Consider the following 26,580-nt stretch of genomic DNA (forward strand, 5'->3'; position numbering starts at 1 on the left):
GTGACGTAATGCCCATAAGTCCAAATCAGACAAATTATTCAACCGCCACAATTTTCAGCTTTAAAAGTACTACTTCGCTTACTTCGCTGATGATCAAGCACTAATATGCAACACTGATGGACATGCATGGCCGGCATGAATGAGCAGGCACTAAAAGACAGCACTGACTGGTATCACTGCTGGGCACTGATGGGGCTGCACAGATTTAGATGTGCAGATCTCCCCTTTAAGGAAATGCAGCTGATCTTCTCTACTCTCCTCACACTGAGATCAGTGATACGCTGTGTCCCAGGGACAGAGCGCACCACCGATTGCCGCTTTGCTTGCCCTTGTGGCGAGAATTGGTTGACGTCATGTGATGTCCTCCCAGAACGGGAGAACTGCCTCCCGTCCATTAATTGACAATACGATGGACAGGAGGTGGTCAATAGCTGGATCTTAAAATCCTAAAAGGCCAGACATGCATATTCCCCTTTTCAGGCAGGGAAAGGCTCCATCAGAGAATGGTAATTTACTCCACTAAATCATTCACCACAGATAATTCAGATATGGCTCCAAAAGAAAAATTCCATAGTGCTCTCTCATGTAAAAGTACCCATAAAACTTTTTTTTAAATGCTCACAATTGTAAAGACAATCTCGCTCAGGATTGATTCTGCCCCAAAGCAAGAACAGCTCTCACTGCTTCTGCTTCTTTTTGGACACTCCCTAAGATATGGTCAGTGGACCGGTGGGCGGCTGCTCTTTCACCCCCTCGTGTGCAAATGAACTGACAAGTCTCAGATGTGCGCCTTTACATGTTGTGTTAACTTCTTCAGGGGGGCTGGAGCCTGTCCTGGTCTTTAAAGGAGACTATGGTAAGCGTAGACCCACAAGAGTGATTGCGTTTTTTTTCACACTGTTTCATCATTTAAGCTGTTTTAAAAAGGGTACAAAAAGAGAAAAAAAACCTGCGCCAAACCAAAAAACGGTGAACTACAAATATAAGCTGCTGGCCTCAAACAAAGTCTACAGACATTAAATAAAAATGAGTGGCGCACTAGACAGAATGTGACTAGATGTGTGAAGACATCTAGAACTTAACCAAAAATATAAGGTCATATATAAATACAATGTCTCATGAATGATACTATATCACAATACAAGGACCAATGGAATGTATAACATAAAAAAAATATATATAAACGCAAATCTAATTCAATAGTGTTGTTCAAACACTGACAAAAATGACAAAATAATAGCATAAGTGTCCAAACAAACAAGAGCAGTGAAGGGGAGCAGCCTCCAGATGACATCTGAGGCATAAAATCCAGATAAATAGATTAGATGCCAAAAACACTTGAAGGTGGTATAAATGAGAGGTTGGGTATAGTATCATGCATGAGACATAGTGGATTTATATTTAGATCTTATCTTTTTGGGTAAGTTCTAGATGTCACACTTCTAGTCACATTCTGTCTAGCGCTGCACTAATTTTTATTTCCCTTTTTAAAAAGGGGTAATTGTCTGATTTGGACTTGGACATAACATTATTAATGTGTTCATATACAATTGGGATCAATGATCTTTAATTTCATACACTGAAGCCCTGCAAGTTTATATTTTTAGAAGAGGATTTGAGAGCGGGCCCTTCTCTCGGGCCCTTCTCTCGGGCCCTTCTCTCCTTCCTTCTTGAAGATTGTTTGGGCATGTAGCACACTGAATACACATCTGGTTAATGTAGATTGAAATCGAGATAAAATTACAGTTCTACACCCCCAAGTGAAATGTTCACACAGCATGGGTCTGTCAATTAAATGTGAGAGTATAACTAAGCCCTTTTTATGTGTTGTTTTGCAGGAAAAGATGTTTTTGAGGCCTTCTATAAAAAAGACTTGGCTAAAAGGCTCTTGGTTGGGAAAAGTGCTTCTGTGGATGCTGAAAAATCGATGCTTTCTAAACTTAAGCATGGTAAGAATGATTGTCAGTCCTTCCTTCCCTTCCTTCCCTTCCTTTCCCTTCCTCCCTGTACCAAAAGTCACTTTCTCTAATAAAGAAAGTTGTTGTTCTAGAAATGGTCTCTTCAGTATTTAGGTGTGTGCATGGGCATAGACACATCTGACAACTTTTAAAGTGGTTGTAACCCTAAAATAAAATCCTCTTGTCCCTTTTAAGGCACGAGATATAACACTACTTTTTCCATGTGAGTTGTCCCTTTCTATGCTGTACAATACCTGGTTGATCCTGCCTATTCCTGTCTCTTGTTTAAACTGACCACATTTATCGTGGCTGCTGATCCATGATAACATTGTCAGTTTACATGCCTCCATCCAGTTCTCTTCTCAGCATCTCCACCTTCCTTTGTGTGTAAACCAGTCTCCTCCTACCTGTGTAATTCTATTCCCTGTGGCCTCTCCAGTACATGTAAAGTAAAGAAACATGTATTAATTTGATCCTCCTGTTTCAGGTCCCTGTTTAGTAGTGTGTGTGTGTCTCAGCCCCCCCTAAAATTTATAATGCTAAATGCCTTCTTTGCAGAGCCCTGCTGTGCGGACACGTGACCTCTCTCTGCCAGCTTGCATTCATCATGGGGGAATCTCAGTCCCTCCCACTGTGTTCTCTTAGGTCAGGAAGGAAAGCAGAGGGAGGTCACATGACACCACAACAAGGCTCTGCAAAGAAGGTAATTATTATTAGTTTTTTTTTGTTAAGGAAAACCCACACACTGTACTGAACAGGGACCTAAAACTGAGCGAATCAAAGTAATGAATACAGCCGGTCCACGGGTTACAAACAAGATAGGGTCTGTAGCTTTAAGCTTTAATCTGTAAGTTGGAACGGGTACCCTCTTTTGCTCCAGCCACTCAAACTATTTTTTAATTTTTTTGAGTAGCATAGGGAAGAGTTAACACCCCTGTATTGTTTTGCTGTCTGTGCTTCTGTTCCGAAGATTTCACCTCACCTTCTGTCCCAAAGACAAATGGATTTTGAAAAATGTGGGTTGTGGAAACAAGCCTTGGTGATAAAGCTTCAGTGGAGCTACCTTTTTTCCAATAACTGTTACAGGAGTTAATTTCCCTTCCTAGGGGTAGATTTCCTCTCGCTTCCTGTTGTCTCCCTCTGTAAGTCAGATGTTTGTAGCTAGGGGACCATCTGTACATGTGACTTTACGACCACTTGAATTATCTCTTCTGATTGAACAGAACTGGACTAAGGCTAGCCAAAGATTATGCAGCCATGGGTTAAAGGAAAGGAACTTTTTTTTTTTTTGGTTCCCCATCAACAGTCTGTGTTGGTGGGGGAAACTTTTCCACTGCGCTATTGTATTCTGACAGTGGGAGGTTTCATAACAATCGTATCTGCCACTACTCCATCACCTAAGTGAAATCTGACAAAGGTTGATAAAAGAAATCAACTTTAGCTATATTTTAAGGGAAATCTGCAAATTCATGTGACCCAAAGAATGATTTATTTATAAATGTATTGGGATGCTTCTTTGAAACACATTAAAAAGTGATAGAAGCAACACATTGTGAACAGGATGCTTTAACATTTTGGTGAATTTGACTTTGATTTAAACCTCAATGCTCCTCTTAGTCCTTATAAGCTATATTTCTATACGTAGAATTTGGAAATGGATTACATTTTAAATTGTTAGACATTGGTCTAGACCAGTGATGGCAAACCTTGGCACCCCAGATGTTTTGGAACTACATTTCCCATGATGCTCATGCACTCTGCAGTGTAGTGGAGCATCATGGGAAATGTAGTTCCAAAACATCTGGGGTGCCAAGGTTCGCCATCACTGGTCTAGACTGTAATCATGGGTATAACAATTTAGTTGATTATTTTTCTATTGTGTCAACACAAGCTCACTCGCACTACTCCTGAAAACCAGTCCATTTTGTTGTTGTGCAGACTTTTTTTGTATGCTTTATGAATATAATGGGGGAAGGTAAATTACAGCTAAAGGCTCCTGTAAAACTGTTCAACAAATATCAAATTCAGTTACTATATGATACACAATCCTTAGGAAGTAAACAAAAAAAACTCCTTTACCTTTCCTGAGGCTCGGTTCACACAGGGGGCGACACGAGGCGACACGACTTGCCGTGCTGCGACCTGACAAGTCGCCCCCGTTCTGTACTACGGAACCGTTCTAATAGGAGCGACTCAAGTCGCTCCGACTTAGAAAAAAGGTTCCTGTACTATTTTTGGGCGACCTCGGGCGACTTGCATTGACTTCTATACAGAAGTCATTTGCAAGTCGCCGCTGAGGTCGCAGCGCGGCAAGTCGTGTCGCCCCCTGTAGGTACCGGACCTGACTGTGCCAATTGCTACTTTTTCCAATTGAGTTGATCTACCTGCCTCCAATGCTTTATTGTACTGCTATTAGTTTCACTTCAGATCTGGTCTTCTGTGGTACCAAGACTGTGTTTTTCTTAACACTTCCAGCTAGAATAACAGTTTTGATATAATTTATAAATGGCTTCAACAGTTGCTATAAGTTATGCGTCTGTGACTCAGTAAAAATGTGTGGTAAAGTATACCTTATAAAGACTTCATAGGTTAGAAACCCTGACAGGTTGCAATTTAGTGTTTGCATGTTAAACTTGTATAAACCATGGACAGAAGTTGAGCTGCGTGATATTTGGTTGTTCTGAGTAAATGCAATTATGGAAAAAATATTATTGTGGTAATTTTATTTTTTGTGTAGAATGTGGAGCTGCCTTTACCAGCAAGCTTGAGGGGATGTTTAAAGACATGGAACTGTCGAAGGACATTATGGTTCACTTTAAACAGGTATATCACCAATGAAAAACTTCAATGTTAATTGATTTTAGTGTTAAATCATTTGCAAAATGTTATGCTTGCACCTTTTTTTTTTTTTCTTCTTGCAGTACATGCAGAATCAGAATGTCCCTGGTAATATTGAATTAACTGTGAATATCCTTACAATGGGTTACTGGCCAACATATGTGCCTATGGAAGTTCACCTACCTCCTGAGGTAATGTATTGGATGCATTTGTTGCATTTAAACTTTCGTTTTAGCTGGCTGTTTCCCAGCATGTCTGTATCCTATTTACTTAACCCCCCTGACGGTCTTCCCAAGTCTGGCTCGGGGTGGAATTTTTGTACCATTAGCGGTAACCCCGAGCCAGACTCAGGACTGCATCGCTGGATCCAGGAGGACGCTTGCTTACCTTCTCCCTCGGATCCAGCGATGTCCCCCCGCTGTACGAGCGAGCCGTGTCTCGCTGGATTCATCATGGAGCCGATCTCCGTTCCCTGCGAGCGTTGCGACGCACGGGGACGGAGATCGGCGCCAAATTCAAAAAGTGAAACACTCACTATACATACAGTATAATGTAATCTTACAGATTACATTGCTGTATGTAAATATTTCACATCCCCTTTGTCCCTAGTGGTCTGTCCAGTGTCCTGCATGCAGTTTTATATAATAAAAACTGTTCTTTATGCCTGGAAACTGGAGATTGTCCATAGCAACCAAAACTGTCCCTTTACATCAAAAATGGTTTTAGACCAGCTAGAAAATAGCGATAATAAATTGGAATCACTCGCAGAATTGAGCGACAGCGATTTGTGGGGAGATCCGTCATCAAATACTGAAAAGTAATGACTGACAATTCTGCAACTCAGCAAATTTCAGTGTTTTTGATTTGATTACATTATTGAATAATTTTTATTATTGTTTTATTATTTATAGTTATTTATTATATTTTATGATTTAATTTTTCAAACTTTATTATACCCGGGATGTCTGCTAGACTCTGGTTTGGACAGATTTAAGAGTTATTCCTAAGAATTACAGGACTACAATATAAAACGCCAAATTTTCATGCAAAATAATTGTACCGCTTTTAGCACCTAAAATCCGAAATAATCATACCGCCAGGGAGGTTAAAGCTCATTTTATCTGTTTTACCTGTTGCAAACAGTTTTCTCCCTTCTTGCAATTGGTAAGGTCTAAAGTATGTGCTTTTATCAGTATTATGGCAGGGGAAAGGACAGTGTAATTAGATCTTGGGCTGCAGAAGTTCAAGCCCCATGTAGCGCTGTGTAAAAGTGTGTTTGCTCTCTCTCGGATTACCGATTTAACTTTGCAGATTTGGAAATAAAAGTTTCTAGACCTTTGTCTTGGGGCTGGCTCGCACACAGGGAGCTGCCAGAGAGGTAAATCGCAGATGCCCATCCTGGCTACAGTAGGGGGGCAGTGCCGTGCAGGCTTCAGCACATCACTCAACTCCCTTTTTTTTTTTTATATATAATTTTTTGCTCACTAAACTTTATTTGAGGTGTACAGTAGTACACTTCATGTTGCTGTACAGAATCATGCTGTACTGTGGTGCTGGGAATTGCGGTTCTGTACAGTGCCCTGTGGTAAAATGCAGCATGTTTGCATTTTTTTGGTTTGTAGAAAGCTGCAGCACCGTGTGAATGGGGCAAACAGTTGTGTATCCTTAAGGTGACAGGCATTTTTACAATGCAATTAAACACGTGTCACTGCACAATATGTTAATTTGTCTTAGAATGTAGTCAAGTGTACTTTTTTCTGTAAGGGCTTGTTAATACCATCTGCAGACAGTTTTCTGCATTAGGAAAACGCAGGTCTCTGCAAGACGCTTAGAAAACATTATTTTGTATGTGTCTCATCCACACTGAAACGCACGTGTGGTATGCGGTGTGGAGCTGTGCAGAACTGTCTGCAGTTTTTTTTGCACAGCACCACACATGTTCGTGTCCTGACTGCAGGGCTTCAGTTAATGGGGGCAGCAGGAAGAATCAGATGGTGCACAGGAGTGGTTGATTGGTGGTTGTGATGGGCAATTACAGGAACTGATATCTTCAGCAACTTTTGAATTTGTACCTACAGTCTTGCCTAATAATAAGGCTTGCCTGTAGGTACAGTGAATATCTCCTAAACTTGCCCTGTTTAGGAGATATTCACACAACATGCAGCTGATGACGTCACTGGGGCATGAGCTCTGAAGGGACGGCATACTGTGCCAGACCTTCAGAGCTCTTTGCTGGAGCCAAGGGCGGGCGTGCGGCAGTGACGTCACGGCCCCAACCATACAGCTAGAAGACCGGGAGAAAAATGCGAGCGCCAAGGAGCCTTAACCGCGCTGTGCTGGAGAGCTCGGTGTACAGGTAAATCTGCCATAATGTGATAGTATGTGATGCATACTAGTACATTATGACTTAAACCTGCAAGGAGTTTTTTTATATTTCTGGCGGTTTACTACTGCTTTAAGTTGGTTCTCTCTGCCTTACAAAATCCACCCTTTGAACCCATCAGTGATGCTCCAAAAAGGGCAAAGTAGTCCTTTTGGTAACTATCATGTTTTTTCAGATGTTTCTGAACTGGCTACCCTTTCCTGTAATGAGCCCTGTCTCATACTTAACGACAAGGTTGTCTTATGCACAAGACCATCCTTTCTTCCAAGGATGGTTTCAGCATTCCTCCTCATTGCACTTTCTTCAGTGTGCTCTGCATCTAAAGAAATTGTCTATACATTTCCTAGACATAATCGGAGCCATTTGAGTATATCACAAAGCTACTGCTCCCATCAGACAAAGGGATTCCCTGTTTGTTTTCTCCTTGGTACCTCCCATCGTTGTTTTAAAATCCACCATTACATATAGCCTGTTTAGTTCTGTTTGCCTCATTGTTGCCCATCTTTCATATTCCTTGTTTGGGGACATCCTATAATGTATGGATAGGTTGTCTGTTTACTGTACTGTTAAGATGAGAATGATTTTGACTGACTTGTAAATTCAATATTTTGGAATACAGTACAAGGCCACTCCCACCCCTTTTTTTTATTTATTTATTTTTTTAACTCTGGATAGCTTGCTGCAAAACTGGGGATTCACAGAGTGGGGTAAAGTTATTGGGGAGCTTGACATTGTCCAGTCACATGAAGGTATGTGCCTATAACCCATGGTATATGAATGTTGCCGGTGTCCTGTATTGTATTCCAAGATCTGGAATTTAAAGGAAAGTCATAATTTCATATATATAATTTATATAATATAATTTTTTTTTTTTCATCTTGGCACTGTACATATTTGTTTTTATGTATATTATTGTTTTTCCTTGGTAGTTGACTGCAGTTTAAATATGAGCTTAAATGTTTGTGAATATGTTGTTAAATCGGCTTCTTTGTTGAAGCCCTTGGTTTTCAGTTATCCAACAGTAACACATGATGGCGGTGATCAATGGTGGTGCTGGGAAATTGAATCTAAACCCAAGAACTAAACTGTGTTTTTATTGCTGATTACCAGACTTTTTTGCATGTAGTAAACAGACATACAGACAATTTCAATTGTATGTTAAACCCACCAAAGGGAGTAAATAAGAGAAGTTCAGTATTAGGGTTTACATATATTAATAGTCATTCTCGGGTTCATCCTTTTTTTATTTATTTATTTTTTTTCTCCCCTTTTGTTAGATGGTGAAGCTTCAGGAGATTTTTAAGACCTTTTACCTTGGAAAGCACAGTGGCAGAAAACTACAGTGGCAGTCAACTCTGGGCCAATGTGTCTTAAAAGCAGAGTTTAATGAGGTAGGTTGAGACAATTAGTTACTGAATGCTGTATCCATATTTTTCTTTTGTCATTTGTGTGATTCCTCCTACTTTTCAGCTAAGCTGTTTCCTCAAAAAATCTTCTGCTACTGCTGCAGACTACTTGGCAATTATAGCATGGAGATTGTTATTATATAACCTGCTTCACCTATGTGTGAAGGTGTTAGTTTTGTTTTTTTGTTTATTTTGCACAAGAACTTTCTGTAATATTGACCAAGCGTCAGGGTTTCCAAATAAACTGTCAAAACATAGAAAATTCTCTTTACTGTAAGACCCCTTTCACACTGAGGCGGTTTTCCGGTTCTACGGCGCTAAACATAGCGCCTGAAAAAAAAGGCCCCTTTCACTCACTGAAGTGGTGCGCTAGCAGGACGGTGAAAAAAGTCTTGCTAGCAGCATCTTTGGAGTGGCGAAGGAGCGGTGTATTCACCGCTCCTACCCATTGAAATCAATGGGGCAGCACGGCAATACCTCCGGCAGCAGTGCTTTGCGGGCGGTTTAACCCTTTTCCGGCTACTAGCAGGGGTTTAAAACTGCCTTGCTAGCGCCCGAATACCGCCGCTAAAACTACGGTAAAGCGGTGCTAAAAATAGCGCCGCTTTACCGCCAACGCCGCTCCTGCCCCAGTGTGAAAGGGGCATTAGAGCGGCGAGGATGTGGAACTCCCTTCCACAGGCGGTGGTCTCAGCCGGGGGGGCATTGTTCTTTTCAAGAAACTATTAGATAAGCACCTGGACAACATTTTATACAGGAATATAAAATGTAATACGGACATATCGCAGACATAGATTGGACTTGTATCTTTTTTTCAACCTCGCCTACTATATAATTATGCAAGACACACCTTAAAGGGTCTTTGCATTTTTTTTTTGTGTGTTTTCTGAATCCTGGAACTTTGATTTGATGGACTATTTTTAATATACCTGTTCTTATTTTTTACTTTATGCTTCCTTTTGCACATGTACAGTATCTCACAAAAGTGAGTACACCCCTCACATTTTTGTAAATATTTTATAATATCTTTATATGTGACAACACTGAAGAAATGACACTTTGCTACAATGTAAAGTAGTGAGTGTACAGCTTGTATAACTAAATTTGCTGTCCCCACAAAATAACGCAACACATGGCCATTAATGTCAAAAGCGTGTATGCCCCTAAGTGAAAATGTCCAAATTGGGCCCAAAGTGTCACCATTATTTTCCAGCACTGCCTCTTGGGCATGGAGTTAACCAGAGCTTCACAGGTTGCCACTGGAGTCCTCTTCCACTCCTCCATTTTGACAGCACGGATCTTGGATTTTGGTGACCTTGCACTCGTCCACATTTTCTTTGAGGATGCCCCACAGATGTTCAATAGGGTTTCAGTCTGGAGACATGCTTGGCCAGTCCATCATCTTTACCGTCTGCTTCTTTAGCAAAGCAGTGGCCATCTTGGAGGTATGTTTTTGGGATCGTTCTGTTGGAATACTGCCCTGAGGCCCAGTCTCCCAAAGGGAGGGGATCATGCTCTGCTTCAATAGGTCAGTACATGTTACCATTCATGGTTCCCTCAAGGAACTGTAGCTCACCAGTGCCGGCAGCACTCATGCAATTCCAGACCATGGCACTCCCACCACCATGCTTGACTGTAGGCAAGACACACTTGTTCTCCTCACCTGGTTGTTGCCACATACGCTTGACTCCATCGGAACCAAGTTCGTTCATCTTGGTCTCCTCAGACCACAGGACATGGTTCCAGTAATCCATGTCCTTAGTCTGCTTGTCTTCAGCAAACTGTTTTGCGTGCTTTCTTGTGCATCATCTTTAGAAGAGGCTTCCTTCTGGGACGACAGCCATGCAGACCAATTTGATGCAGTGTGCGGCGTATGGTCTGAGGGTTCTTTGCCATGAGATGCCATGTTGAACTTCCAGTGACCAGTATGAGAGTGAGAGCGAAAACACAGATTTAACATGCCTGTTCCCCATTCACACCAGAGACCTTGCAACACGAATCACATGACACCGGGGAGGAAAAATGGCTAATTGGGCCCAATTTGGACATTTTCACTTGGGGTGTACTCCCTTTTGTTGCCAGCGCTTTAGACATTAATGGCTGTGTTGAGTTATTTTGAGGACCGCAAATTTACACTGTTATACAAGCTGTACACTCACTACTTTACATTGTAGCAAAGTGTCATTTCTTCAGTGTTGTCATGTGAAAAGATGTATTAAAATATTTACAAAAATAAGATGGGTATACTCACTTTTGTGAGAGATTATTTGCACTTCAAACTTTAAAAAACTGTTACATTAATAATAATCAGATTCATTTTATATAGTCCTTTTTGGCCATCAAGTGGAGCTCTAGTCTCCTTTGCACATGTTAACAGTTGACTTTTTTCAGCAAAAGCTGAAAAGTAAACAGAACTGGAAAGAATCGGAGCAATGACTGAGCCCTTATTAGACAGCAAAACCAGCTGTTCTATAGAGTGGTCTTTTTGTAGCCCACCATGTTTGTCATGTAGCTAATGTTTGTTTGCACATTATGCATAGATTATGATAAAGGGAAACCTTACATACTTTTTTTTTTTTTTTTTTTTTTTGTTTTCTCTTTATAGAAGTTGGCACTATTACATACAAGATATCGAATTTATCTAAATTTGCTTACTCCGTGTTATTCTTTCTGGTCTGCATGTGCTTTTCCATGCTAATAGAAAAAAATTACGTATATAAATTTTGTTTTTCATTTATAGATTTTTGCTGGTTTTATTTATTTTAATTTTTTTTACAGGGTAAAAAAGAACTGCAGGTCTCGCTCTTTCAAACCCTTGTATTGCTTATGTTCAATGAGGGAGAAGAATTCAGCTTGGAAGAAATTAGACAAGCAACTGGCATTGGTAACGTATGCTCGCTGATGTTGATATTTCTTGTAGTTTTCATGTTAATCATACTATGTATGATTATATACTAATTTATTGCACTTTATTTTCTTAGAGGATAGTGAATTAAGACGGACGCTGCAGTCATTGGCTTGTGGAAGAGCCAGAGTCCTTATTAAGAATCCAAAGAGTAAAGATGTAGATGATGGTGACAAGTTTACTTTCCATGATGAATTCAGGCATCAGCTCTTCAGAATAAGGATCAATCAGATTCAGATGAAGGAAACGGTATTTTGTATATTACATTTATACAATGTATAGTTCCTGGCCTAGGGAAGAAGCAGTGTCAAACTATGTGACTCTGAGCACGGTTCTGAAAAGTCAGTACTGCTAATGATTGCTGGTTTACACAACTTCAAAACCACCTCTGCTAGCTGTTAAGACTCTGATTTTGAGTTCTGCCACTCCCCTACTGTACATTGCAGTGTAGGTGCTCTTTGGCTGAGTTATAGCAGATGTTGAGTATTCCTAAACTCTATAGGGTGGTGTGGGCATGTGCTGGCTGCACAAAGATTGTGCAAAACTGTACATTTTTGAGTGCTGCCTTTCAAGACTGGCCTCCCGTTAAACTGATCCTGGGTCGACTCTTAACACCTTGTTCAAACAGGTGTGCATTAGGTGCAGTTCCATGCAGTTCTGTTTTTTTTCTGCACCAATACAGTCAGTTCCGGTCAGTTTCTGCACCAGAGACTGACTGCATGTTGTGAACTAGAGCCATTGGAATACATGGAAGACACTGTGCATGCAATTTTAGTGCAGAAAAAAAGCACACAGAACTGGCTAGGCACAAATATGACCATGCAGTGTAATAAAGAATTTATTGAAAAATTTATAAAAATCTTATGGAATGACATCCATGTAGAATTCAATCTATCGAAAATTGGAAATGGCACAAAACAAACAATCCGGGTGTTTGCTCAGGGTGACATACTACTAAATCATCAAGTAATGAACGTAAATATGGATAAATCCTAATCTCCGATGCGATTGTAACAGTTCCCAATTGGGCTGCTGTATGATGCAGTATATCCCAGATTAATAGCTGTAACACATGGAGATTCTCCAATGGAGAGGTATATTGAGAGTATATCTCCGCGTGTAATGGTAATAAACTTGACAGGACTACAGAAGGCAATAAATCAACATCAGTGATGAATGCCTGTCAAAGAAAATATCACAATACTGCTCAGGAAAAATATTCATCCAGACTGTTACGGTAGATAAATACAAAGAGTAGTAGATGATATGGAAGTAATTTCCTGTAGCTGATGATGAAAAACAGGGCTAGTGCTGTTAAATAGCAATGTGTTTCTGGAAACGAGAGCCCCTTGCAGAGACCAATATAAACTAAACTATAGCTTGAGACATTTTAGCAAAATGCTTGTTATGGGTGTTACCTTTTTGAGGTGTAATACATGTAGCTCAGTCTCCCTCATGCATATAGAGTGACTTGCTCCCTTCTTGAATATACTAATGAGAGAACTTTGAGGCAAACAAAACAAACTGCAGCCTGCAGATATAGATGTAAAAAAATTGATTAACTCAGAAGTCATTGGCGGATTGGCAGCTTGTTACACAGCCGGCCGGCTTATACTGTTCTTTTACAAAAGTTTTATTGAAAATTCACATCAGTGAGACAATACAAGCATGACAAAGATCTGTCAAAAACATATCAATAACATGTGAAGAGTTGCATATAGACATAACAAAGTTGGGCTAGCGTCCGACCCATAATCATCAAGGAGTATGCGAGGCAGGCTTTAACCACTTGCCGACCGCCGCACGACGATGTACGTAGACAGAATGGCACGGGCAGGCATAAGGGCTTACATGTACGTCCTTGCCTGCCCGCGGGTCGGGGGCCCGATCGGGCCCCCGCCCGGTGCCTGCGGCGGTCGGTATTCGTTCGGGAGCGATCCCGGACGAGGGGACGGCCATTCATTCATGGCCACCCCCTCGCGATCGCTCCCGACGAATGAAAATGTCCCGTGACATCACTTCCTCTCCTGTAATGTAAACACAGGAGAGGAAGTGATGTATTCTCTCCTCCGTGTCGGTATTTTTCGTTCCGGCACCGAGGAGAGAGCATCGGTGAGTTGCACAAGCACTACACTACACAGTAGAACATGCCAGGCACACTCACACCCCCCCTTTACCCCCCGATCACCCCCCAATTACCCCTGCCCCCCCCCAGTCACAGTGACACCAATTGCATTTTTTTTTTTTTGCATTGGTGTCATTTGTGACTGTAATAACTGTTAGGGCAGTTAGGGTTAGCCCCCTTTAGTTCTAATGTGCCCCCCTAACCCCCCCAATAAAGGTTTAACCCAGTGATCACCCCCCCTCGCCAGTGTCACTAAGGCTGGGTTCACATTGCAGCGGTTTATGAGAACGAATGTGATTCGAACCGCACTGCAGTGCAAATCACATCCGATCTCTGTGCGATTCGAGTTCAGCCATACAGATAGTATGGCTGAATTCGTGTCGCACCCGCCGCACCTGCCGCAAACTCGCACGGGACCCTTTTTTTGGTCCGCAGCAGAATCGGATCGCATGGGTGTTCACACCATGCGATCCGAGTTTGCAGATCGCACTGCGATATGCGAACTGATCTGGGGGTGTCATTAACATTTCACTGACACTCCCAGCAGTTCGCATAGGGCAGTGTGAACTGCCGCCGGGAGGCATGTGATGCGGGAACCCGCCGCGCATTCGTGGCGTTCCCACATCGCTCCAGTGTGAACCCAGCCTAATAAGTGATCGTTTTTCTGATCGCTGTATTAGTGTCACAGGTGACGCTAGTTAGGCAGGTAGGTATTTAGGTTCGCCGCAGCTTTTTATAGCGCCAGGGACCCCCATATACTACCGCATAAAGCCCCCTGATTGCCCCCTAGTTAACCCTTTCACCAGTGATCACCATATAACTGTTACAGGTGACGCTGGTTGGTTAGTTATTTTTTTTATAGTTTCAGGGCACCCGCCATTTATTGCCTAGTCTCACTAGTGTACCCCTAAATTTAGGGGTGTCTACTTTCCAAAATGGGGTCATTTGGGGGGGGGGGTTTGTGCCATCTTGGCATTTTATGGCCTTCAAAACTGTAACGCCCTTAGAAAGCCTGAAGGCGGTGCTTGGTTTTCGGGGCCTCGTACGCGGCTAGGCTCCCAAAAAGTCCCACATATGTGGTATCCCCGTACTCAGGAGAAGCAGCAGAATTTATTTTGGGGTGTCATTTCACATATGCCCATGGCATGCGTGAGCACTATATCATTTAGTGACAACTTTGTGGAAAAAAAAAAAGTTTGTAATTTTCCCGCAACTTGTGGCAAAATATAAAATATTCCATGGACTCAAAATGCCTCTCAGCAAATAGCTTGGGGTGTCTACTTTCTAAAATGGGGTCATTTGTGGGGGTTTTGTGCCATCTTGGCATTTTATGGCCTTCAAAACTGTAATAGGTAGTGAGAAGTGAAATCAAAAATTTACGCCCTTAGAAAGCCTGAAGGCGGTGCTTGGTTTTCGGGGCCCCGTACGCGGCTAGGCTCCCAAAAAGTCCCACATATGTGGTATCCCCGTACTCAGGAGAAGCAGCAGAATTTATTTTGGGGTGTCATTTCACATATACCCATAGCATGTGTGAGCAATATATCATTTAGTGACAACTTTGTGTAAAAAAAAAAAAAAAAAAAAAAAAATTATTTTTTGTCATTATTCAATCGCTTGAGGCAAAAAAATAAAATATTCAATGGGCTCAACATGCCACTTATTAATTTCCTTAGGGTGTCTACTTTCCAAAATGGGGTCATTTGGGGGGGTTTTGTACTGCCCTGCCATTTTAGCACCTCAAGAAATGAGATAGGCAGTCGTAAACTAAAAGCTGCGTAAATTCCAGAAAACGTACCTTAGTTTGTAGATGTGACAACTTTTGCGCAAACCAATAAATATACAATTATTGACTTTTTTTTTTACCAAAGACATGTGGCTGAATACATTTTGGCCTAAATGTATGACTAAAATTGAGTTTATTGGATTTTTCTAATAACAAAAAGTAGAAAATATCATTTTTTTTCAAAATTTGCGGTCTTTTTACGTTTATATCGCAAAAAATAAAAATCGCAGAGGCAATCAAATACCATCAAAAGAAAGCTCTATTTGTGGGAAGAAAAGGACGCAAATTTTGTTTGGGTACAACATTGCATGACCGCGCAATTACCAGTTAAAGCAGCGCAGTGCCAAATTGTAAAAAGACCTCTGGTCATTTACCAGCAAAATGGCCCGGTCTGAAGGTGGTTAACACACAGCCGCACTCCATAGAGCATAACTAAGGGGGTGTAGGGGCGGACAGAGTTCATGTGTTCGATGGGGCACCTATGTCGGATAACCACATAGCACATGGAAAGTCAGACAAAACTCTAACACAAATATCAGATGAATCTGGGCTGCTTTCGAATGGGGATTGAAAGACCCACTACTGGTCAGAGATTGCCACTGGGCAGCCTGAGTGCGCTGTGAGACAGATTTAGAAGTAAGAACAGCAAGTAAGGGAAAGATAGTAATGGAAGTATAGAAAAGAAAGAAATAGAGAAGAAATGGGGAGGGGGTAAGGGAAAAGGGAAAGAAGGGGGGGGTGGGCGGCTTATACTGTTCACCACAACTTGTCAGAACATATCGGCTACTGGGACCGTAGAGTGGAAAGTACCTGAGCTATCTAATTGTGGCGAAAACATAGCCATCAACCATTGAGCAAACTGCATATAAGGGACTAGTAACTGGAACCATCTGGAGAAGGTAAAGCAGCAAGTCAATCCAATTAATACATTTTTTGACATCTATATCTGCAGGCTGCAGTTTTATGTTTTGACTTGCTCCCTTGAATATTTTAATGAGGGAACTTTCAGGAATGCTATGCATGAGGGAGACTGAGCTACATGTACTATACTTCATAGAGGTATATCAATTGGGGAACTGTAAAACCGTGGCTTAACTGCAAGGTTTTACCACCCCAACCTTTTATGTGAATGAGCCCTAATAGTTTAGTCAGTCACGGTGTCCATAAATATGATGGGTAGTCAGGAAATTGAATGCATAATATGACCTTACTATACCTAAAGGTGCTTCTATGATTTCGGGCCTCTTTATGTGGCTAGGCTTTGAAAAAGTCACACACATGGTATTTCTGTATTCTGGAGGAATAACAGAATGTGTTTTGGGGTGCAATTTTAAGTATGCATATCTTGTGTGTGAGAAATATCTTATTAATTGACTACCTTTGTGTTAAATGATTTTCTTTGCACATTTTCCAAAAACTTTTAGCAAAAAAACATTAAGACTCCTATGCTTTTCAGAAAATACCTGGGTGTTTTGCTTTTGAAAATGTGGCCGTTTTGTGGATGTTTCTCCTGTCCTGGCACTTCAGGGATTTAAGAAATGTGATGGGTAGTCAGGAAATGAGATGTGTAATTTTACACCCCATGAAAGTCCAAAGGTGTCCTTGGATTTTTGGCCCTCTATGCATCTAGGCTGTGAAATAGTCTCACGTATGTGGTATCCCCATTTTTGGGAAACGTAGCAGAATGTTTTTTGGGATGTAATTATGTCCATGCTGGGTGTGAGAAATAACTTGTTAAAATGAGAACTTTGTGCAAAAAAAAAAAAAAAAAATTTCCCCATTGTCCAAAAAGTGTGACCAAAAAATTACAATTTCAAAAAACTTACCATGCCTTTTACTTATTACCTTGGCATGTCTACTTTCCAAAAGGGGTCATTTGTGGGAGGGTGGTGAGTAAATACCACCAGAAAAAAAAGGTTCATCTGTCTCAAAACTTGGGCATAGTGTTAAATGATTAAGTAGTTGTCGTTCAAAGTGTGAAAGTGGAGAAAACTGAAAAATAGCCTAGACTGGAAGGGGGGTGAAACAGTCTGGTCTTATAACGTGGTTAAAGAAGAACTTCAGGTTTTCTGTCTCTTTAAATACTTAATTTATGGCAGCTTGGTGGAGATGGGGATATTTTCTGCATGCTTTGTCCATCATGGCCAATCGGAGAACATCTTGTATTCACTGAAATAAATACATAGCTATTCTGAGTGGCTGAGGCAGCTGTAGAGGAGAAGTCGCTCATGCCCCTGCAGGAAGACAAAAGTACTTACTGTATGTAGCAAATAATAGTGTTCAACAGCAACCCCAGAAGCCATACTTTTCTGGCATTGGAAGAATTATTTTTACCAAGCTGGCCAAAAGGAAGTATTTAAACTGATCATAGGGATGTGTGTTGGCACAGATGGCAGATGTTGGTTTTTGATTTTATTTTGAGTTAAAATTTTAAACCTAAATTTACCAAAGACCACTAACTTAGTGTGTGGGTGCTCAAGACAATTTTAGATTTGGTGATCATCTTTGTTCAAAAGTCTGTGTGGTTCACAGATAGTATATCGTCATTATATTGGTGTTAACATGACACACTAATACAGATGGCTGCCTTTTGCGCATTCATTGATATTTTTTGCACTTTCAAGGTGGAAGAACAAGCCAGCACTACAGAGCGAGTATTTCAAGACCGGCAATACCAAATTGACGCAGCCATTGTTAGAATCATGAAGATGAGGAAAACACTTGGCCACAATCTCTTGGTGTCAGAGGTGTACAACCAGCTTAAATTTCCAGTAAAGGTTGGTATTTGTAATGGAATGAACCCTACTGTAGCTGCAGGCCTTGTAGAATTTTAATTAGAATGTTTGATATTTTAAGTTTGATCTTTGGTCCTTTCTGTTCCTTTGCTCCTGCCTAGAGTGTGTGCAACACAAAGTTAAAGCAGAGTTCAGCCTAAATTTCAAATACTGCAGCTGCTGACTTTTAAAATAAGGACACTTACCTGTCCAGAATGCCCCCGATGTCGGCAACTGAGGCCGAACCGTCCCTCGGGTGGAGGTGCCACCATCTTTGGTAAGGGAATCGAAGTGAAGCCTTGTGGCTTCACTTCCTGGTTCCCTTCTGTGCATGCGCGACCCCACTGGTCCCTGCTGTCTTCTGGGACCTGTGTGTCTCCCAGAAGACTGCGAGGGGGGTGGTGAAGGTGCTGTAAGTGGCGTAGATACCCGCGGATGGCTCAGCTATCTATGCCTGGAAGTTGGGAGCACAATACCTGTAGTATCTGCTCCCCCCTCAAAGGTGCCAAATGTGACACCGGGGGGGATTCCCAAAAAAGGGAAGTTCCATTTTTGGGTGGAACTCTGCTCTAATTCAGTTTTGAAAAGGTACAATGGGAAAGGGATAGGGATCCTATTTAATATTGTTTGTAACTTCACTGGGGAGATTTATGCTCGCTACTTATGACACTCAGGAAATAAACAAAAAAAACAGGGCTCAGACTGCTACAAAAAACCCAGAGGCCCAATATTTTGCATTGTGTGTGTTTTATAAGTGTGTCTTTTTTGTTTTTTGAGCAAAGATCTGTTACCATTTGGAGAGCATTTCCTAAAACTGCTTTTTTAAAACTGGTTATGTTATAGGGGAGTATTCCTATCATTAATAATTTCTTGTAGATAATTGCAGTTCAAAGGAAATTCAGAAAAAAAAAGTTCTGGGTGCTCCTTGGTTGAAACGCTTATGTAAGAGGACACATTTTATAGATGCAAAGACATGGGACTGCATTGCCAATCCAAGCCAGTTTCGTTGTCCTTTTTCATGGTAGCTCAAAACAGTCACACTTTTTTTTTTATTTATTTTTTTTTATTATTTTTTTAAGCGCTTTTATTTTATTTTATTTTTTACATGAGCAATACAGTTATGAAGTCTAGCAAATACAATCTGTCGACTGCTTTCACACTGAGGCGATGTGCTGGCAGGGCGTCAAAGTCCTGCAAGCAGCTTCTTGCAGGACTTATTTTTTATTATTTTTTTGGACCCCCTGCCAGCGCAGCGCCTCAGCGTGAAAGCACTCGGGCTTTCACATTGGGATTGCAGATGAGGCTTCTTTCAGGCACATTTTTAATGCTAAAGCACCTGAAAAACACCGCAGTGTGAAAGGGGTCTAATAGAGAAGAACACGTACCCTAATCTCTCAGCTCACACCTGTACAACCCGTATGTACCAGAGCAGTTTTTTACATTTCTGTTAAGATCTTGCTTATTTGGCAATAACTTTGTCTTAACAATGTACTTGAGATAAAAATATATATGAATTACTAACAATGCTTTCTTTTCTGATATTGTTTGTTTTTATTTTTATTTTTTATAACACCTTTTTTCCTAAATCATCTTTTGGGACGGCACCTGAGAGTAAAGCTCCATCCACTGTGGGGGGTGTGTTTTTTTTTTTTTTTTTTTTGTTATTGATTTTCTCGTTTTGGTGACCACCCAAATAACACCGTCCCCAAAAGGTACATAAGGTCCTGTCTGACGCTGTCAAGAGGATGATAGTAACCAGAAGGAAAGCCTTTTCTTTTCCATGTCTCTTTAACCACTTTCAGACCGGACCATTTTGCTGGTAAATGACCAGAGGTCTTTTTACACTTTGGCACTGCGCTGCTTTAACTGGTAATTGCGCGGTCATGCAATGTTGTACCCAAACAAAATTTGCGTCCTTTTCTTCCCACAAATAGAGCTTTCTTTTGATGGTATTTGATTGCCTCTGCGATTTTTATTTTTTGCGATATAAACGTAAAAAGACCGCAAATTTTGAAAAAAAATGATATTTTCTACTTTTTGTTATTAGAAAAATCCAATAAACTCAATTTTAGTCATACATTTAGGCCAAAATGTATTCAGCCACATGTCTTTGGTAAAAAAAAAAAGTCAATAATTGTATATTTATTGGTTTGCGCAAAAGTTGTCACATCTACAAACTAAGGTACGTTTTCTGGAATTTACACAGCTTTTAGTTTACGACTATCTCATTTCTTGAGGTGCTAAATTGGCAGGGCAGTACAAAACCCCCCCAAATGACCCCATTTTGGAAAGTAGACCCCCTAAGGAAATTGATAAGAGGCATGTTGAGCCCATTGAATATTTTATTTTTTTGCCTCAAGCGATTGAATAATGACAAAAAAAAAATTTTTTTTTTTTTACACAAAGTTGTCACTAAATGATATATTGCTCACACATGCTATGGGCATATGTGAAATGACACCCCAAAATAAATTCTGCTGCTTCTCCTGAGTACGGGAATACCACATATGTGGGACTTTTTGGGAGCCTAGCCGCGTACGGGGCCCCAAAAACCAAGCACCGCCTTCAGGCTTTCTAAGGGCGTAAATTTTTGAGTTCACTTCTCACTACCTATTACAGTTTTGAAGGCCATAAAATGCCAAGATGGCACAAAACCCCCACAAATGACCCCATTTTGGAAAGTAGACACCCCTAAATTTAGGGGTACACTAGTGAGACTAGGTAATAAATGGCGGGTGCCCTGAAACTATAAAAAAATAACTAACCAACCAGCGTCACCTGTAACAGTTATATGGTGATCACTGGTGAAAGGGTTAACTAGGGGGCAATCAGGGGGCTTTATGCGGTAGTATATGGGGGTCCCTGGCGCTATAAAAAGCTGCGGCGAACCTAAATACCTACCTGCCTAACTAGCGTCACCTGTGACACTAATACAGTGATCAGAAAAACGATCGCTTATTAGGCTGGGTTCACACTGGAGCGATGCGGGAACGCCACGAATGCGCGGCGGGTTCCCGCATCGCATGCCTCCCGGCGGCAGTTCACACTGCCCTATGCGAACTGCTGGGAGTGTCAGTGAAATGTTAATGACACCCCCAGATCAGTTCGCATATCGCAGTGCGATCTGCAAACTTGGATCGCATGGTGTGAACACCCATGCGATCCGATTCTGCTGCGGACCAAAAAAAGGGTCCCGTGCGAGTTTGCGGCGGCTGCGACACGAATTCAGCCATACTATCTGTATAGCTGAACTCGAATCGCACAGAGATCGGATGTGATTTGCAGTGCGGTGCGAATCACATCCGTTCTCATAAACCGCTGCAATGTGAACCCAGCCTTAGTGACACTGGCGACGGGGGGTGATCACGGGGTTAAACCTTTATTGGGGGGGTTAGGGGGGTACCTTAGAACTAAAGGGGGCTAACCCTAACTGCCCTAACAGTTATTAGTCACAAATGACACCCGCCGGGTGATCAGGGGGTTAAACCTTTATTAGGTAATAAATGGCGGGTGCCCTGAAACTATAAAAAAATAACTAACCAACCAGCGTCACCTGTAACAGTTATATGGTGATCACTGGTGAAAGGGTTAACTAAGGCTGCGCTGCAGAGATGTAGACGGACGGTATACGAGTCGGGTAATAAATGCGGGCGACACCTCGCTCAGACTTTGAAAGCACAGCGTTTGGCTTCCTACGTTCCCGAGATTGTGACCCCGGCGGGACAAAAACGGTCGCTTCCCCTGCAGATCTCACAGGAGTTCAGGGACTATTACAGTTCTCTGTACAACCTATCCGGTTTGCCGCCGTCGCCCTCCGTCGTCTCGCAATATCTGACTGAGTCCAAAATGTCATCCCTGTCTCCGGAGGCGAGTGCCACTCTGGAGGAGCCCATTACGTTGTCGGAAATCCAAGCAGCCTTGAAGAGTACGAAACCGGGTAAAGCGCCGGGCCCTGACGGGCTGACTCTCGCTTACTACAAAACCCTGTTGCCGACCTTGGGGGGCCCTTTAGTAGACCTCTTTAATGGGCTGGGGACGGGGACCAGACTTCACGACACTACTCTGCGGGCGCATATCTCGGTTATCCCCAAGGAAGGCAAGGACCTATCTCAGTGCGGGAGCTACCGCCCGATCTCCCTCCTGAACTCAGACCTGAAGCTTTTTACTAAAGTTCTGGGCACGAGGCTACAACAATATCTTCCTCAGTTGATCCATCTGGATCAGGTGGGTTTTGTCCCGTCTAGAGAGGCAAGGGACAACACTACGAAGGTCCTTAACCTGGTCCATATAGCTTCCAAGACCCGGACCCCGAGTGTGTTTCTTGGCACAGATGCCGAGAAGGCATTCGATAGGGTTGAGTGGTCCTTTATGTTTGCCACCCTTAAACATGTAGGCCTCGGAGACAAAATGATACGCTGGATCTCAGCAGCCTACTCGGGGCCAACGGCGAGGGTACGGGTAAACGGGATGCTCTCTGACGTGTTTCCTATTACGAACGGTACGCGTCAGGGCTGCCCCCTGTCCCCCTTACTGTTCGCACTGACCTTGGAGCCCTTTCTGTGCCATGTTCGTAGTAACGTGGCAATTAAGGGAATAGGGATCGGGGGGACTAGGCATAAGGTGTCTGCTTATGCCGATGACCTTATGTTCTCCTTGGCAGAACCTGAGACATCCCTTAAGACCCTTTTGCAGGAATTTCATGCTTACGGCCAACTTTCTAATCTGCGGATAAATTTTTCGAAATCCGAAGCTATGGGCGTGGGGATACCACCCGCACGTTTGCAGCGTCTAAAGACCTCTTTTGCGCTGAAATGGTCAGATACTGCCCTGAAGTATCTGGGCACCTTTATTCCCCCTTCCATTTCGCAACTTTTTAAACTTAATTTTCCCCCCTTACTGAAAACCGTACAAAAGCTTTTGGATGACTGGGTGGGCGGAATGCACTCCTGGCTGGGCAGATGTAATATTCTTAAAATGTCGATCCTGCCAAAATTTCTCTATCTACTCCAGGCCCTTCCGATCCACATACCCAGGGCCTTTTTCGGGCAGGTTCATTCACTTTTCACCCGCTTTTTGTGGGCGGGCAAGCATCCACGTCTACCCAGGAGTATGCTTTCCAACCCTAAGCATCGGGGGGGTTTGGCGATGCCGGAGATTCGGAAATACTATTACGCTGCCCATCTCAGTAGACTTCTAGACTGGTGCCGCCATAAGGACACCAAACTTTGGACGCAGTTAGAACAGGACCAATCTGACATTCCATTGACGGGCAGCCCGTGGTGCTACGGAGACTTACCTATTGAGCTTAGACGCCACCCACTGATAGGCAATACTGCAAAGATTTGCTCACTCCTTTTAACTGACCCGGACCTGTCGACACCTGACGCGCCGGTGCGGCCTGTGATCGGTCACCCGAATTTCACTCCTGGTCTCAGAGACAAGTGTTTCCGAGACCTTTGTAGACAGGGTCTCTCCCAAGCGTCCCATTTTAGTCAACTGGGTAGATGGAAGACGCTCGCGGACTTGACAGACCCGGGGGGCCCATACCGCCTTGACTTTTTACGGGCCTCCCAACTATCCCACTTTCTCCAGAGTATGCCGCCGCCACCCACTGACTCACAGAGACCCTTTACCTGCCTGGAGAAGCTCTGCACAGAGACCGGGACCCTCGCCCACACATTGTCTATGGCATATGAAATGTTGATTGAACCCCCAAGGGATTTCCAGCCCCCATATCTTGCCAAGTGGGAAAAAGACCTTGCGGTCACTTTCACAGACAGTCAGAAGCGACAAATAATCAATTACACCCACAAATCCTCACTATGCACTGGACAACAGGAAACAAATTTTAAAATTATCTCCCGCTGGTATAGAACTCCCGCTCTCCTGCACAAGATCTTCCCGACGACCTCGGACAGATGCTGGAGGTGCCACTTAGAAGAAGGTACCCTCCTGCATATATTCTGGTCCTGCCCCCGATTACATAATTTCTGGAGAGAGGTGTGGCGCATTACCCAGACATTCACCGACAGGGAGGTGCCGTTTTCACCTGCCTATTTTCTTTTTCATATGACGGATATTCCTGCCCGGAAATATGGCAGATCCGTGATACGACACTTACTGGATGCTGCTAAGGCGTGCATACCTCTCAACTGGAAATCCCCTAACCCGCCGACTGTCGCTCAATGGCTACACAAAGTAGATGATATTAGCAGGCTGGAGGACCTGATCCTCACCAGCCAACACCGACAGGAAGCGTACTCTAAGACATGGCAGGCATGGAATGCTTTCAGGTATTCCACTGAAGGTCGTGCTCTCAGGAGCGCTGAGTGAGGGCCTTTTCGGGATATTGTTGCAGAATCCTTCTTACCTACCCTCTTCCCCCCCTTCTCCCTTCCCCCCCCTTTTTTTTTTTTTTTTCTTTTTCTCTTTTACTGGCCTGTCCCTTTTGCTAGGTTACACTCTTGCTCAGCGGGCCTCCCCCGGTCTTTTAGTATCCCGGGGAGGACCGCTGTAGGGAGAGTTTGAGATTACAAATAAAAAACAAAAATATAAAAAAGAAGGAGGGACCACAACTAGGGGGCAATCAGGGGGCTTTTTGCGGTAGTATATGGGGGTCCCTGGCGCTATAAAAAGCTGCGGCGAACCTAAATACCTGCCTAACTAGCGTCACCTGTGACACTAATACGGCGATCAGAAAAATGATCGCTTATTAGGCTGGGTTCACACTGGAGCGATGCGGAAACGCCGCGAATCCGCGGCGGGTTCCCGCATCGCATGCCTCCCGGCGGCAGTTCACACTGCCCTATGCGGACTGCTGGGAGTGTCAGTGAAATGTTACTGACACCCCCAGATCAGTTCGCATATCGCAGTGCGATCTGCAAACTCGGATCGCATGGTGTGAACACCCATGCAATCCGATTCTGCTGCGGGCCAAAAAAAGGGTCCCGTGCGAATTTGCGGCGGGTGCGGCGGGTGCGGCGAATGGCTGAACTCGAATCGCACAGAGATCGGATGTGATTTGCACTGCAGTGCGGTGCGAATCACATTCGTTCTCATAAACCGCTGCAATGTGAACCCAGCCTTAGTGACACTGGCGACGGGGGGTGATCACGGGGTTAAACCTTTATTGGGGGGGTTAGGGGGGTACATTAGAACTAAAGGGGGCTAACCCTAACTGCCCTAACAGTTATTACAGTCACAAATGACACCAATGCAAAAAAAAAAAAAAAAAAAAAAAAAAAAATGACATTGGTGTCACTGTGACTGGGGGGCAGGGGTAATTGGGGGGGGGTGATCGGGGGGGTGTGAGTGTGCCTGGCATGTTCTACTGTGTGTGTAGAGTGTTGGTGCAACTCACCGATCCGCTCTCCTCCGTGTCGGAACGAAAAATACCGACACGGAGGAGAGAATACATCACTTCCTCTCCTGTGTTTACATTTCAGGAGAGGAAGTGATGTCACGGGGGATTCCTATTCGTCGGGAGCGATCGCGTGGGGGTGGCCATGAATGAATGGCTGCCCCCTCGTCCCGGATCGCTCCCGGACGAAAACCGACCGCCGCAGGCACCGGGCGGGGGCCCGATCGGGCCCCCGACCCGCGGGAGGCAAGGGACGTACATGTACGCCAATATCCCTGCCCGTGCCATGCTGTCGACGTACATCGTCGTGCGGCGGTCGGCAACTGGTTAAAGGAGGTTTATTTTTTATGAAGGCAAGCCTATAATGTTTGGAGTAAGCAACCAAAAGCTAGATGCAGCTTTTTTGCAAGTCTATAAAAATACAGACCTAGCATTTGAGGATTTGGGGATCTTTAAAAATGCTATTGACAAGAATTGATTCTCTGCTTAATTTGTGGGAATCGGTTTAATCAAATGTCAAAGCTGGATATGAACTCTGGTTGTAGCTAGGAATCTGCAGTACTTGCAAGGTCAGTTTAAAGAATAAAAAATATAAAAATCCTATAAATGGTGGTCTCCCTTGAGATGGGATTTTGGTGCCCTCAAAGCTGTAGGGTATATCGCAGATGCCCTTGCTGAGTTAATTCATATGTTTGCCAGATCCTCTGCCCTTACAAATTCCGCTGGTAGGGCACTATGGTTAACGATGTGTTGTGGGCATTCAACCTCTAAAGTAAAGCTTTTCAGGGTCTTTTGGTCTGGAATTAGAAACGGTCTTAGATCTCACAGCTGACAAGTAGGCTTTCCCCATGAAGAAAAAGGTCCCTTGGTACAGTAGAAATTTTCATCCTTTTAGACCGTCATCAGTGAGCAAACCAGCGATTTTAGAAGGGGAGTCGGCGCTGAGCTGTTTCAACTGTACTGACATTTTATTTTCTGCCTATGCACTATGCACAGTTTTACTGCCCTTTTGCTTGATTTGAAGACATTCACTTCCGATGATGTCTTG

General features: G+C 43.1%; 1 protein-coding gene across 2 annotated transcripts in view; it reads left to right on the forward strand.

Moving 5' to 3' along the window:
- CUL4B (cullin 4B) overlaps nucleotides 1-26,580 on the forward strand; it is a 66,903-nt gene that overhangs the window by 34,802 nt on the left and 5,521 nt on the right. For both annotated transcript variants that reach the window (XM_077477027.1, XM_077477115.1), the window contains exons 14-20: nucleotides 1,839-1,949; nucleotides 4,696-4,781; nucleotides 4,880-4,987; nucleotides 8,457-8,570; nucleotides 11,364-11,469; nucleotides 11,567-11,739; nucleotides 18,023-18,175. In XM_077477027.1, the coding sequence (XP_077333153.1) occupies nucleotides 1,839-1,949; nucleotides 4,696-4,781; nucleotides 4,880-4,987; nucleotides 8,457-8,570; nucleotides 11,364-11,469; nucleotides 11,567-11,739; nucleotides 18,023-18,175 (851 nt within the window). The remainder of the gene's footprint in view (nucleotides 1-1,838; nucleotides 1,950-4,695; nucleotides 4,782-4,879; nucleotides 4,988-8,456; nucleotides 8,571-11,363; nucleotides 11,470-11,566; nucleotides 11,740-18,022; nucleotides 18,176-26,580) is intronic.

The sequence above is a fragment of the Lithobates pipiens genome, unplaced genomic scaffold (assembly GCF_037356315.1).
Source record: "Lithobates pipiens isolate NorthernLeopardFrog02 unplaced genomic scaffold, aLitPip1_a1.2 Scaffold_1, whole genome shotgun sequence".
Taxonomy (NCBI): Eukaryota; Metazoa; Chordata; class Amphibia; order Anura; family Ranidae; genus Lithobates; species Lithobates pipiens.